The sequence below is a fragment of the Sus scrofa genome, chromosome 5 (genome assembly GCF_054392235.1).
Source record: "Sus scrofa isolate SSC_HxYL_T2T_F1_AM1 chromosome 5, Sscrofa_HxYL_maternal_Yorkshire_Landrace_v2.0, whole genome shotgun sequence".
Taxonomy (NCBI): domain Eukaryota; kingdom Metazoa; phylum Chordata; class Mammalia; order Artiodactyla; family Suidae; genus Sus; species Sus scrofa.
In genome coordinates this window covers 43615446-43630899 of record NC_139387.1, presented here as the reverse complement: position 1 = coordinate 43630899, position 15454 = coordinate 43615446, and the positions used below count along the sequence as shown (strand labels likewise).

Sequence of the window (15454 nt, the reverse complement as noted above, 5' to 3'; positions counted from 1 at the left end):
AATCTGAAAAAGGATGGATATATTTGTATATGTATGGCTGATTCACTTAGCTGTACACCTCAAACTAACCCAACATTGTAAGTCACCTATACTCTAATAAAATTCAATTTAAAAAATTTAGAAAATAAAAATAAAATAAAAGAATCATTTTCTACCAGAAGTTTATAAAGATATTATCTTGTATTTTATTCTAAAAGTTTTCAAGTTTTGCTTTTTGCACAGTTATGTATTTAATTTCATAAAGACTATTCTTTGTGTGTGTATGAGGGTAGGGTCCTATTTTTAATGTGGATGACCAATTTTCCTAATCTTACTAATTGAATAGTCTTTCCTTTTCCTACCTCTAGCATATATCCATGCTCCACATATGCATGGATTTGTTTCTGAGAGCTCTCTGCTAAGCTCCTTGGGTCAATTTGTCTCTCTGTCAGTGCCATACATTTTTAATTTTGATAGTAATTTTTAGGTACTAAATGGATATTGGATATAGTAACTGAATAAGCTACATATACTTTATGATAATAGAATTTCATAAAAATATAAAGTTTATTGATTTGATTCCTTCAACAAAATTCTGTTTAATACCTTCAGTGTACAAGCATCATGCCAGAACTTGAGGATTTATGGGAATATAAGGCAGACAGAATTCCCTTCTCTTTTGGAATTTATGGTCTTAGGTATGTAGAAGGCAGATAATAGACAAATAAATGATATAATTTAAGATAGCAGTAAGACCCTATAGTAAAAATAATGTAAAGTGTGTGTGGTAGAATATAACTGTGGCAGAAGGGCACTAACCAAAAATAAAAACACAAATCAGAAGAAAACCAGAATTGATAAATTGTACTATTTTAAAAGTAAGAACTTATTTATCAGAAGACACGAGCTTTTTTAAAGAGAAGACATTTGAACACAGACAGCACATAATGAGCGTCAATAATAAAAAGATCTGGGGTAGAAATATTCCAGGCAGAGGGGAAGATAAACTGGTGCAAGATAGCATGTTTGAGGAATACCAAAAGGTCCTTATGGCTGGAGCCAAGTGAATAAAGAGGAGAGTGGTAGAGAATGAGGTTGAAAAGATAAGGAGAGACCAGACTGTTAAATTTTTAGACCATGGAATTTATTCCAAATGTAATGGAAAACCATTGTGGATATGCAAATCTGCATATGCATGATGTACATCTGATCTGTGGTTTACAAAGACTGCTTATGTTTCTTTTTCTTTTTGCCCCCCCCTTTTTTTTTTGCTTTTTAGGTCCACACCCGCAACATATAGAGGTTCCCAGGCTAGGGATCTTATAAGAGCTACAGCTGCCGGCCTATGCCACAGCCACAGCAATGCAGGATCTGAGCTACATCTTTGACCTACCCCACAGCAATGCCAGATCCTTAAGCCACTGAGCGAGGCCAGGGATCGGACCTGCAATCTTATGGTTCCTAGTAAGATTCGATTCCACTGGGCCACGATGGGAACTCCTGCTCATGTTTCTATATGGAGGATGAACTCCATACAAACAAGGAACAAGATGGTAAGTCTGAAGAATAGGTAGAAATCTGTTGTGATCCAGTGGAAAGGTAATGGTGCCTTAGAACAGAGTGGTAGTTGTGAAAGTGAAGTGAAGTAGGATTTCAGATAAATATTGAAGATAAAGAGCTCACAGATGAATTGGATATGAAATGTGAAAGGAGAAAAATCAAAGAATATATGTAAGGTTTTTGGTGTGAGAATGTGGGGAGGGGAATAGTGATTCCATTAACTGAGAAGGGAGAGAAGCAGCTTTGGAGGATAAACGGAATCAAAAATTGTTTTGGGAGTTCCTATTGTGGCTCAGTGGTAACGTGACTAGTATCGATGAGGACGCTGGTTTGATCCCTGGCCCTGCTCAGTGGGTTAAAGATCCTGCAATGCTGTGAACTGTGGTGTAGGTCGCAGAGGAGGCTTGGACCTGGCGTTGCTATGCCTATAGCATAGGTTGGCAGCTGAAGCTCCATTTGACTCCTACCCTAGGAACTTCCATATGCCATGGGTATGGCCCAAAAAAAGAGAGAGGAAAAAAAAAAAAGAATTGTTCTGGATAAATTTGAGATGTAATGTATTTACAGGGGTGATTATAAGGCAGGCAGTTGGATATATGAGTTTTTTAGTTCAGGAGGAGATAAAAATTTAGTAGTCATCAGAGTGTGGATTCTTTTTTATGGAGTTGATGGGAAAATAAATTTTTGTGTCTTTACTTGAATGATAGATGAAAGTATTTTTGAATTTTTACTTTGAGACTTAAGGAGCTATAATGTAATTTTGAAAACTTAGGCACAGTTGAAAATATGTTAAAGCAATTTGATTTAAGACATATGGCAAGGAATTCTCTGGTGGCCTAACATTGGAGATTCATCAATGTCACTGCTGTGGCTGGGCTGACTGCTGTGATACAGGTTCAGTTTGGTACATGCCATGGGAGTAACCAAAAAAAAAGATATGGTAATTAAAATGTGAATATTAAGTCTGGTTAAGTTAAAAATTACATCTAGGTTGAAGACAGAACTATTCTCTCCGAAGGTAAAACTAAAGTCTTTGTAGACTGAAAGCACAGACATATAAAATGAAAGGATGGAGATCCTATGGCACTGAGGACTTGTCACGATTTGCGCTACTTCTGTGTTTAGTATTTTTCTCTTTTCTGTCCTCTTTGAAACTGGACATTGTTCTCCTCTACTAGTAGCTTGGCCACATGGGTGAATAGCACCCTTAAAAACTATTTAGCAAGCTTTTAAGAGACCAGGCTTTGGAACCAAATGGTCCTGAGTTAGATTCTTACCTCTAAGAATAACTTAGGCAAGGCAATCTCTGAACCTCAGGTTTTCCCATTTCTAAAACAAGAATCATAACCTACTTTCTGTGAAAATTAGAAATTAGAGTAGAAATTCTAGTACTGTTCATTTGTATTTTTTCTGAGTACTGATGAGGTTGAGTATCTTTTCATAAGGTTATTGACCATTTATATTTCTTCTGTGAAATGACATCATCTTTTGCTTATTGCTCTGTTGGCAAATATATGGAGTAAATAATAGTGAAAAGTCAACAGGAAACCTCAAAGTACCTTTCATTATGAGAACATGTACTTTCATTTTGACGAGGTCTATAATTTGTATACTTTGACTCAGACCTATAAATTCCTTTTAAATTGACAGAAACCTAAAAATAAAATGAAGCAGTGACAGTAATAAAGTATTGAGTTGGTAAAATGAATATAACCGTATTATTAACTATACCATTATGTAAATCTATGACTTAAGTACTAATTGTTTTTCCCTTTCTTTTTTTGAGCTGTGGTAGCAAACAGTGAGGATACTCAACACCTGACGCCAGGAAAAATGAGTCAGCGCCAAGGGAAAGAAGCTTTCCCAACACCAACCAAAGACTTGTATCAGCCATCATTTAGTCCAGCAAGTCCTCATACCCAAGGTAAGGGCTTGTGCTTTTAATGTTTTTTTTATTGTTGTTTATGGTAGTGTTTTGGTTTTGGTTTTGTTTTACAGGAAAAAAAATGACATTTTGGGATCTATCATAACTTTTTTCTTTTTAACTATTTGTTTTTTTTGGAGATTTTAGTTTGTTTTGTTTTGGTGATCCATAAAACTCTTAGAATGAGTACATTTTCCTTAAGAGTTCTTATGTTTTCCAACATACTTGGTCAGTTATGACATTGTTCTAATTCAGGGATTCTCAGACTTTTTGGTCTCAGGACTCATCTTCATTCTGTCAAAAATTACTGTAGACCCCAGAGAACTTTTGAGGTTTGTTTGTTTGTTTTTGTTTTTCCTTTTTATAGCTGCACCTGTGGCATATGGAAATTCCTGGGCTAGCGGTTGAATCAGAGCTGCAGGTGCTGGCCTATGCCCAAGCCACAGCCATGGTAACACCGGATCTGAGCCACATCTGTGACATTCACCTCAGCTCAAGCCAACTCTAGATCCTTAACCCACTGAGCAAGGCCAGGGTTCGAACCTGCATCCTCATGGATACTACTAGTCAGATTCTTAACCTGCTGAACCACAGCGGGAACTCCAGAACTTTTTGTTTATGTGGGTTAGTTAACCTTTGGATACTTACTATATTATAAATTAAGACTAAGACATTAAACTTAAAACTAAGACTAAAAAAAAAGTTTATTCTGGAGTTCCTGCTGTGGTACAATGGGATCAGCGTCATGTCTGCAGTGCCAGGATACAGGTTTGATCCCTGGCCCAGCAGAGTGGGTTAAAGGATCCGGTGTTGCTGCAGCTGTGGCATAGGTTGCAGCTGTGGCTCAGATCTTATCCCTGTCCTGGGAACTCCATATGCCATGGACTAGCCAAAAGGAAAAAAATCTTTATTCTTATTTTTATTGAAGTGTGTTGATGTATAATATTATATATGTTACGAGTGTACAATATAGTGATTAACAATTTTCATACTTCATTTACAGTTATTATAAAATACTGGCTACATTCCCTGTGTTACATAATATATCCTTGTAGCTTATTTTATACATAATAATTTGTAAAAATGTTTACTCTTAGTTCATTTAAAATTACAATACAAACGTATCACAGGTTAGTATGAATAACATATTTTTATGAAAAATAACTATGTTCTCCCTCCCAAAAAAAGTTGAATAAGAAGGAGCAGAGTGGTATTCTTTTCCCTCAGAGTTCCTAAGCCTTGGCCCTTTTGACATTTTGGGCTGAATAATTCTTTGTCGAAGGGAGCTATCCTGTGCTTTGTAGGATATTTAGCATCTTTGGCCTCTACCCACTGGATGCCAAGAGCATTTTTCCTGATTGTGACAACTAGAAATATCTCTAGACTTTGGCTAATATTCCTTATAGGAAAATATTATCTCTGGCCGAGAGCCACTGTTTTTTTGTTTGTTTGTTTTGACTTTTTAGTGGCACTTTCTGCCATGGCATATGGAGATTCCCAGGCTAGGGGTCCAATTGGAGCTGTAGCTGCTGGCCTGCACCACAGCAACACCAGCTCTGAGCCTCGTCTGTGGCCTACACCACAGCTCACGGCAATACCGGATCCTCAATCCACGGAGCAAGGCCAAAGATCAAACCTGCGTCCTTGTGGATGCTAGTCAGATTTCGTTTCTGCTGAGCCACATTGGGAACTCCTGAGAGCCACTATTTTACAGTTTTTGCAAATTTCTTTAATTTATGTCTAGCTTTATTGCTTTTTTAAAAATTAACCGTTGACTTACAATGTTAATTTCTGCTGTGCAGCAAAGTGACCCAGTTGTACATATATACATTCTTTTCCTCCATGTTTTCTTTGATCATATTTTATCACAAGAGATTGGATATAGTTCCCTGTGCTATACAGTAGGATATATTTATTGCTTTATCAAGAACATTTGTAAATGGAACATTTGTACATGGCATTGAAGAAATCAGTGACTGCTGTTAACAATTTGATGACTCTGACTTGATATGTGCTAAAGTGTCAGCAGTTTTTCCCCAGCATTGCTTTTGTACTATCAGTGAAAATGTCAACACAATGAAAAAGTATTAGGAAACTAATTTTGACCTTGCAGATTCTCTAAAATAGTCTTGGGGACTTCCAGGGATTATGAAATTCCTAATTCCTAATTGATGTTTTGTATATTAGATTTTGCTTCTTTGCTAAAGTTTATTCAGTCAAATGCTCTGAACTTTTCCATAGGAGAGCTGTGATAGCTGTGGTGGAAAGACTTCTGCTTTTAAAGCTGAGAACTTAAATTTGGTGTTTGAAAACTAATATGGGAGTTCCTGTTGTGACTCAGTGGTAATGAACTCAACTAGTATCCATGAGGATATAGGTTCAGTCCCTGGCCTTGGCTCATTTGGTTTAGGATCTGGCATTGCCATGAGCTATGCTATAGGTCGCAGATGTGGCTCAGATCTAGCACTGCTGTGGCTGTGGCATAGGCCAGCAGCTACAGCTCTGATTCAACACCTAACCTGGGAACTTCCATATGCTGCAGGTGTGGCCCTAAAAAGACAAAAGATTAAAGAAAAAAAAGAAAGAAAGAAAAAAGAAAGCTAATATGTACTTAGGTTATCAAGTATTTTTAAAAATCTAGAGTCTTATCTATTATGTTATACTGTTTGTATAATTAGTCAGATTTTGGTGGTGTTAATTTATGAATCATCTCTTAAAAGTAGCCTTTAGTTAATTCTTTTTAAATGACTAATTGTAAATGGTAAGTTGCATGATCATTTTCTAATTTATTCCAGTGGAAAATGCTTTTATAGTCAAGTGTTAGATGGAAATATTTTTATATAGTATTATTGGAATTAGAAAAACTTTATATAACAAGATAAAAACAATTATTACTATGTTAAAATTTATTGCTTAGTTGTTGAACATATTTTCAGAGAGAGCATTTCTGTTGTCAGATGCTTTTTTGAAGCTTGAAAATGGATATATTGCACACATTGGTATAAAGAAGCCTCATTAAGGTAAAATTCTGAAAGGATGAAGCTTATGTGTCATAAACATTTTCAAGCAAAAAAGGATTTGAGAAAATAGTACAGTAAACACATATACTCATCAGGTAGATTTAAGAAATTATTAACTCTTTAAAAATGTTATTTATTTGGGCTGGGACTGGAATACTTGGAGTAAATCATAGACCTCATGATGTTGTACTCCAAATATTTAACCCATCTCTACAAATTAAGAGAATAAAACATCTAAAATAACCATAAAACCTTTATTAGATCTAACAAAATTAATGATAATTATTTAATATGAACTAACTATATTTAAATTCCCCTGGTTGTCCCTAAGTCTTTGCAATAGGCTTGTTAAAACCAAGATCCAAGAAAAGTTCATGCATTGCATTTGATTTTGTCATTATATCACCTTTAATTCCAAAAAGTCTCCTTGTTTACTCTCATTTTCTCTTGTACCTTTGACTTTTTTAAGAAACTAGGTCAGTGTCCCTATAGAGTGTTTGACTTTTTGGATTTGTTTGGCTCCTTGCAGTATTGTAATCTGTTTCCTTGTTTTCTGTATTTTCTGTGAACTGGAAGTTAAATGCATAGGCTTAATTACATTCAAGTTGAACATTTTGGCAAGATTGTTTTGTAGAGGCTGTGTACCATTTCATGCTGCCTCATATGAGAGTTCGTTTTATATATCATTGTCCCACTATTAGTGATGTGAGACTAATAAGTAAATTCAGCCGGTGATAGCCTGATCCTCTTCATTTAAAGTTGCATCTTTTCTCCCCTCATAACATGAAAGTAAAATATAGTTAGCACCTAGTAAATACTCTGTTCTCCATCAACTTTTCGTCTAAAGATGGAAGAGCCTTTGATGATCATTGAATCAATTATAACATTAGGGATTGGAAAACGGTGATTTTCTAATTCTGTCATTCTTTTTACATTTGTTACTTAAGTTTTTCTGTAAGAAAGAAAAGAAAATTTTAATTGTCCTAAGATTACTTAGTAAACACTGAAATATAGTTCCTGTAAGAAAGTTAGGATAAAATGGTTATTGCTCTTAAATCCTTTATTTTTATTTTTTATTTTTACGGTTGCACCTGCAGCATATGGAAGGGGTTGAATCCGCTGCAGCTGAGGCCTACTCCACAACCACAGCCACACCAGATCTGAGGCGCATCAGCGACCTACACCAAAGCTTGCAGCAATGCCAGATCCTTAATGCACTGAGTGAGGCCTGGGATCCAATCCGCATCCTCACACAGACAACATCGGATCCTTAACCCACTGAGCCACAATGGGAACTCCATCTCCTAACTACTAGTTTTTAGATTAAAGATACAACATAGGAGTTCCTGCCATAGCACAGCAGGTTAAGGATCCAACCGCAGTGGCTTGGGTTGCTGCAGAGGTATGGGTTCAATCCCCAGGCCAGCATTGCCACAGCTGCAGCTTGTATCACAGCTGCAGCTCAGACTTAGTCCCTAGCCTGGGAACTTCCATAGGCTGCAGGTGTGGCCATTAAAAAAAAAAAAAAAAAAAAAAAAAAAAAAGGTAAGATATAACGTCTACTTCCAGTGATGACAAATAAGTTTTTTGGCTTAAAATTTTTTTAATATCATAAAGAACTCATGTTTGTTTGTTTTTTTTTTTAAAGTCCACACCCTCAGCATATGGAAGTTCCCAGGCGAGGGGTCGAATCAGAGCTGCAGGCACAAGCCTATGCCACAACCATAGCAACAAGGGATATGAGCCACCTCTGTGACCTGTACCACAGCTCACAGCAACACTGAATCCTCTAACCCCTACTGAGAGAGGCCAGGGGTCGAATCCACATCCTCATGATAACTAGTTGGGTTCATTTGCTGCTGAGCCATCATGGGAACTCTACCCTGTATTTTACTATATTCATTATGTTTCAGTCATTGGTAAACTGAAGATAATAGTATCTGTCTAGCACATAAGAATTTTATAAGGCTTAAAATGAGTTTAATACATATAAAAACCTTAGAACAAATCCTGGTAAATAATAACCACTCTTTTATAGCTAATTAATAATAATAATAACCATAATAACCACCAAGACAATTATTACTAGTAATATTTTATTTTATTTATTGCCTTTTTAGGGACACACCTGCAGCATATGGAAGTTCCCAAACTAGTAGTATTTTAAATAAATGATTGTGTTTGAATTGAAGGCTGATATTTCCACCCTATACTTTTTAGCATCTTATTGAGGCTCATTTGGAAATTCCTTTGGCATGGATAACCATGTATAACCTCTGATTTTTTGCATTTACAGTGGCTATAATGTTAGTTATATCTTGATTTACACCTACATGTTCTTGGGTTATGGGTAATTTAATATTTGTAGAGTGAATTACATATTGAATACTCCCTTGTTAAAGTCAACCTTTTAGGTTTTTGTAAAGTGTAATAACTCCTCTGGTTCACCTCCTGAAATTACATATCATACATAGTTTTTAGGTGTCAGAGGTGTGTTTGAAATAGGATAAGCCCATTAACCCTTGGTTATGAAGAAAATAAAATTAGCAAATATCTAGAAAAACTCTTTGATAGGTCTACCACAACTCAAGTGATCTTGTATTTCAACTATTGAATGGAAAGAATTAAAGTTCCAAAAACTTATTGATAGTATTAATGACTAACATTTAAAGTTCCCCACATCTCTTAAGTGCTTTTTACATGTATTAGCTCCTGGAATTCTTAAAAGAACCTTATGGACATAAATCATTCTCCCTGTTTCACAAATGAGGAAACTGAGCAGTTAGTAAGAGCAGTTTCCTTGTCCAAGTTTACACAGTACGTGATAGAGCTAGAATTTGAACCTAGATATGATTCCATTCATAATTTTCAAGTTTTAGTCAATTCAGTCATAGATTTTTTGAGGCTTAAAATTTCCAAACTTTAACTCTGACTTCTATGTCTTTTGATAAAACTCCATTATATGTACAGTGCTTTATGTGGAGGGTTTTTTTTTTTTTCTTTTGAGTACTATCTAGGAGTGCAGTTGTGGAATGATAATGATGATGTATGTTTTACTTTATAAAAGATGACCAAACTATTTTCCAAAGTAGGTATACCATTTCACATTTCTGTCAGCAATGTATGAGCATTTCAGTTGCTCTATATCCTTGATCTTTTTTATTTTAGACTTTATAATGGGTATACAGTAGTATAATATTGTGGTCTTAATTTCCATTCCCTCTAATGACTAATCAGGGTCAGCATCTTTTCATATGCTTATTGGCCATTTTTTTACCCATTCGAAAAATTGACTGGTCTTACTATTGACTTTTAAGTGTTTTTAATGTATTGCAGTATCATCCTTTGCTAGCTGTATATGTTGTATTTTCCTTTCTTTTTTTTTTTTTTGTTTTTTGGTCTCTTTAGGGCCATACCCACAGCATATGGAGGTTTCCAGGCTAGGAGTCTAATCGGAGCTGCAGCCGCCAAGCCTACGCCACAGCCGCAGCAACACCAGATCTGAGCTGCATCTGCAATGTACACACTGCTCACGACAACACCAGATCCTTAACCCAATGAGCGAGGCCAGGGATCAAACCTGCAACATCATGGTTCCTAGTCAGATTGGTTTCCACTGCACCACAGCGGGAACTCCTATATGCTGTATTTTCTTATAGTCTTGGTGCACCATTTCATTATCTAAGTGATTTCTTTCAAGAATAGATGTTTTTAATTTTGGTGAAATCCAATTTATCGATTCAATTTTTCCCTATAATTCAAGCTCTTTCCCCCCACCCCACGCCACTTCTAGTAAAGAAATCTTTGTTTACTCTAAAGTTGCAAGGATATTTTTTGTGATTTCTTATAGAAGTGTTAAAGTTCAGAAGTTCCAGATTCTGGTTTTCATTTCCCTTCCTAACTATCATCATCTTAGGTCAAGTCCTTATTATTCCATACCTACATTATGTAGTACCGCATTGTCCTAACTAGGTTCTCTAAAGACCTAGTCTTTCAATGTACTGGTCTCATCTTTATTATTACATGTAAAGGTGAGACTGTGATTGTATTAGGGTTCTTATAGATGTATAGGACCAGAGAATACATTGGTCATATGAAGTAGGACTCTGAAGGAAATGACATAAATAAAGAGAAATAGAAAATTACATATGGAAATACAAGTAATTTTTATTATTCAGTCTTGTAACAGAAAACTTCATTAGGTATCTGCATTTACAATACTCCTGTGCTCAAATAGTCAACAGCTGGAGTTCCCATTGTGGCACAGTAGGTTAAGCATCCAGCATTGCTGTAGTTGTGGCATAGTTCACAGTTGTGGCCCAGATTCGATCCCTGGCCCAGATTCGATCCCTGGCCCAGAAACTTCCATATGCCATGGGTGCAGCTATAAATTAAAAAAAAAAAAAAGTTAACAACTGACTGTTGCCTAGAGCAGTGGTTCCTGAGTCTGGCTGTGCCTGAGAATCACCTGGGAGCTTTCTTTACTTAGAAATAAATTCTACTCCAACCTTTTAAAATCTCCAGGGTTAGGCTGTGTACTTAGAGTCATCCAAGTGTATCTAATGTAGCAACATTTCGATCAGTGAACAAACCAGCAATAATGAACATAAATTACAGATTTCAATCTCGTAGTCAGGGCTCTTAGCATTTCTGATTTTATTCTACCTTTCCAATTTCATTTTGTGTTTCCCCTCATCATGAACCCAGCTTTCTTCCCTGTTCCCCACAAGACTGCTTTTATTGATTCAGATTCTCCATTGTAGAATGTCCTTTCCCTTCCCTTTGCTTATTTAAATCCTTCTTAAATCTCAGAATGCTGTCGATAAAAAATGGTCTCAGGATAAGGAATCAGATCAAAAGTGCGTCAGTAAGATTTTTTTGGTTGAGACCTCAGGAAGATTTAAGACAATGCCTCCTAGAGCCTTTCAGCTAGACAAAAGTGCTTCAAAGTATCTTAAAGACATACCTTTTAAGAATGTCTCAGCTGGAGTTCCTGTCGTGCTCAGTGGTTAAAGAATCTGACTAGGAACCATGAGGTTGTGGGTCCAATCCCTGGCCTTGCTCAGTGGGTTAAGGATCCAGTGTTGCCGTGAACTATGGTGTAGGTCGCAGATGCGGCTTGGATCTCCAATTGCTGTGGTGAAGGCCGGCGGCTACAGCTCCGATTCGACCCCTAGCCTGGGAACCTCCGTGTGCTGTGGGAGCAGCCCTAGAAAAGGCAAAAAGACAAAAAAAAAAAAAAAAAAAAAGTCTCAGCTAATCCAAAGAGCTTCAGTGCTCTTAAGTTGGCTGTACCACAGTACAATGACAGCCCAAAGAAGAGTGGCCTGTCTCAGAGATTTGTGGATGTGGTATTTGTTTAATGGAGTTATTTCCAATAAAATCCATAGGAAATTCAGAGTTTTTACAAGAGTGGTATTAATCAAAGTACTACCAGCTTAGACAGAAAATGATAGACATAGTTCAACTACAAGGAACTTTTATATGTGTGGGGAATCCAAGTCTTGCATGGGTTGGAAGCAGGCTAAGAAAGCTGCACTGTTGCAAACATGGACCATTTCTTATGAAATAGGTAGAGTGATTCAGAAGATGGAGCAGGGGGCCCAGAGGATAAGCAAAGAGCCACAGAGGACTATTTTCAGGGAGCAAAACTGTGTTCTAGTCAAGTTGCTGATGACACATTTCACAATTGCTCTGGTACTATTATGCGCCTGCTGTGTAACTCCCTGTTCCCTATATCTTCTAAACTCAAGTATCTATTGCAGTTCTATCCCTGGCTTCAGATAAGCTACCTTTTGAGGTGATAAAATTTTGGCTTGAGAAGAGCTGTATCTAAGGAGCCATACTTGAGGAACTAAACCCCAAGGAATACATTTGCACTTGAACCTGATTTAGATAATAAGATCCTGGCCTTACAGCCAATGCTGTAATAGGATGACATTTTGATTAGGGAGAGGCATTGAGTATATTTGGCAATGGAATATACTTTGATTAGGGAGAGGCATTGAGTATATTTGGCAATGGAATGTGAATTAGCCAGAATGTGCTGTATTTCATTTTCAAAGAGGACTGCAACAGTTCATCTCACGTGCTCTTTTTCTATGTGTCCTTACAGTTTGCCCATCAAGAAATGAAGTCTATTCCTCTTCCACCCCTTCTTCCATTTAGTCTGTGCTGGCCATATCTGTTGGCCAATCTGTTTGCTATGGCCAATAGAATGTGGTAAAAGTGACATTTTAGGATTTTTGAGACTAGGCATTAAAATTATCTGGTAACTTCTGCTTTAACATATTGGAGGAAGCCAGTTGCCATGTGGAAGTTTCATAGATAGCTTTTTTTCTTCCCCTAGGGCTGTAAGTGTGGCATCACAGCCACAGCAATGCCAGATCCGAGCTGTGTCTGCACCTGCACCATAGCTTGAGGCAACGCTGGCTCCTTAACCCATGGAACAGGGCCAGGGATCAAACCCACATCCTCGTGGGTACTATTTGGGTTCATTTCCACTGAGCCACAACAGGAACTCCTGAAAGTCTCATGTACCATGCTATGTGAAAGCCAAAATTGGGCAGCCCCCAGCTGTTCTAGTCACCCAGCTAAAGGACCAGACATCCTTGCCTAAATTGTAGAATTATGAGGAAATAATTTTAGTGTTTTAAACTACTAAGTTTTGAGTAGTTGATTGCAGAGCAATAGATAACTGTAACAGTAGGAAACACAGAATGATTAGAATTGCATTGATAAATTTGGAAGGCTACAGTATACGAGAGACTTCTATTACTAGACGGTACTGTCTAGGTGAGGTGAGAACAGCCTGAATAAAAGTGACAGTGGTGGGGAAAAAAAGTGGAGAAATATATAGAGGAAAATTTCTCAGGGGTTAGTGATTGTTTGAGTGGGAGTTGACAGTGGGAAAAGAGAGGGTGGACTAAGCAATGACTCCTAGATATTTTACTTGAGAAGCTAGTACAACAGGTAATCCAAGATAGGGAACCATGGAGGAAGACTGGGGGAAAGTTGCTTGAGAACCCCAAATGGACATGGTGAGTTTGAAGGACTTTAGAGTTATCCATGTGGAGTTGTTAAGGAGGAAATTGACTTTACAGATTTGGGATTTAGAAGACACTTATCCACTGGAAATGTAGATTTGGAAGTCATCAGCATAAATGCAGTAATTGAAGACACGTCATGTAGATTGGTTTAGTGATTCTCAGACAATAAGGTTTTTTTAAAAAAATGAAATAGAATAAGATCAAAATTTCAAAGCTCACTTAATCTGTTATGTGAAAATGTTACCTGATATCCATACGTACACACACACTTAATAACTTGATGTAAAATATATTTCTCATTATGAGTTGTGAAAAGTTTGGAAAGAATTGTGTCTTGGGAAAAAAAGGGAGTTGGAATAGAGTCTTAGGAAATGTCAGCATTTAAGGATCTGGTGGGGAAGGGATTAGCAAAGAAGATTTGTAAAGGAATGTTATATCCTGGACGAATGAAATGGGATTTTATGAGGGAAAGAAAGTGACATCCAGTTTTATGTACAACTCAAAAAGGCCAATTAAAACAGCTGGAAAATTATCCATTGACAAGATATCTTTGCTGATAAGTTTTGGAGACAGTGATAAAGCTGGATGGCAGTAGAATGAGGAGCAAGAAAGAAAGGAATTGGAGGGAAAGAAAGTGTAGGGTAGAGAGAGAAAGAACATGAAACAAAAAGATTTGTATTAAGATGAGTACTTGGGCATTTCAAAGATTAACAGGACAAGGTCAATAGAGAGAAATACTATAGGAGAAGACAGGAGAATTAATTAATAGGGCAGTTCTTGAAGAAGGCAGCAGAGGTGAGGTCCAGAAAATTTAGGGGTTTACTGGACTAGAAATACAGCTAGAAAGTGGAACAACCACAGTAATAGAATTGTCAACTAGTGTTTAGGTTAGTATCAGTCTGGCCTAGTATGGGATTTTCTTCAGTAGTGTTAGGCTTTGCTAGGTATATGCAGTAAAAGCATGGTGGCAGAGTGAGTGTGGGGTTCTGCAAGGGAGTGGAGCTTTAATGGATGAATTTGGTAAACTGCTTTGGTGGAGGGGGTAGGATCTATAGGAGGAAATGTCAGAATCAGTGAACAGCTTAGAGGCATATAAGAGGCTGTAGGGGGCAAGGACTCTTACAGATGAATACTGAATTGATAAAATAATTGAAGGTTAGTGTAAAATGTAGTTGTAGAGAGCAAATAAATGTCTTAGCTCCTCAGGGCAGAATTTGTTTTTTTGTTTTTTTGTTTTTAATATTCCCCCATGCCTAGCATTGTACATGGAACATAGTAGGTACTTTGGTGTTGAGTAAGTAAACAAAATGTCTTTACTGAGTCCTTACTATGTGCTGGTCCTTGCCATTATGAGCTTATAGGCTCATTTTTGAATAAATAAATGCAATTTTGGAAGTGATCTTCATGTGTTAGAAGCCCCTTCTCTAACATGAACCTCACATATAACATTGTTTCTGCATTTGCTAAGGAGAGTAGATGACCATCAAGATAGATTCATTCATTTATTTATTTTAAATTGGCATTTGTTTTGGTGCTATTCGCTGGAATCATACTAATAGCTACCATTTATTGAGCACTTACTGAGTTTGGCTATTATGGTAAACGTTTTATATGCAAAATTGTATTTAACTTTTGAAACAACCCCATAAGACCTAGGAGACATAGGCATAGTTACTATGTCTGCTTTACAAGGAAACAGTTGAGTATTAGAGATGTTAAGAAAATTTGTTGAAATTCACAAAACTCATAAATGCCAGAGGCAGGTTTCAAATTCAGGACTGTCAGTGCCCATAGTCTTAACTGTTCCACTATGTAATTTTTGGGGGGCCACGCCTACGGCATGTGCAAGTTCCCTGGCCAGAGACTGAACTCATACCACAGCTGTAAACAGAGCAACAGGAGTGACAGTGCCAGATCCTTAA

The 15454-nt window shown here is 37.0% G+C and overlaps 1 protein-coding gene and 1 long non-coding RNA gene across 9 annotated transcripts in view; both read left to right on the top strand.

The window, feature by feature from the left end:
- OSBPL8 (oxysterol binding protein like 8) overlaps window positions 1–15454 on the top strand; it is a 176312-nt gene that overhangs the window by 77515 nt on the left and 83343 nt on the right. For 5 of the 8 annotated variants that reach the window (XM_005655647.4, XM_005655643.4, XM_021092053.2 and 2 more), the window contains one exon: window positions 3326–3463. In XM_005655647.4, the coding sequence (XP_005655704.1) occupies window positions 3373–3463 (91 nt within the window). In that variant the 5' untranslated portion in view covers window positions 3326–3372. The remainder of the gene's footprint in view (window positions 1–3325; window positions 3464–15454) is intronic. The other 3 variants (XM_013988328.3, XM_021092052.2, XM_085025099.1) reach the window with 1 other exon arrangement.
- LOC146403344 (uncharacterized) lies at window positions 9137–14186 on the top strand. The gene is made up of 2 exons (XR_014845441.1): window positions 9137–9818; window positions 11643–14186. It is a non-coding gene; the product is annotated as an uncharacterized LOC146403344 (long non-coding RNA).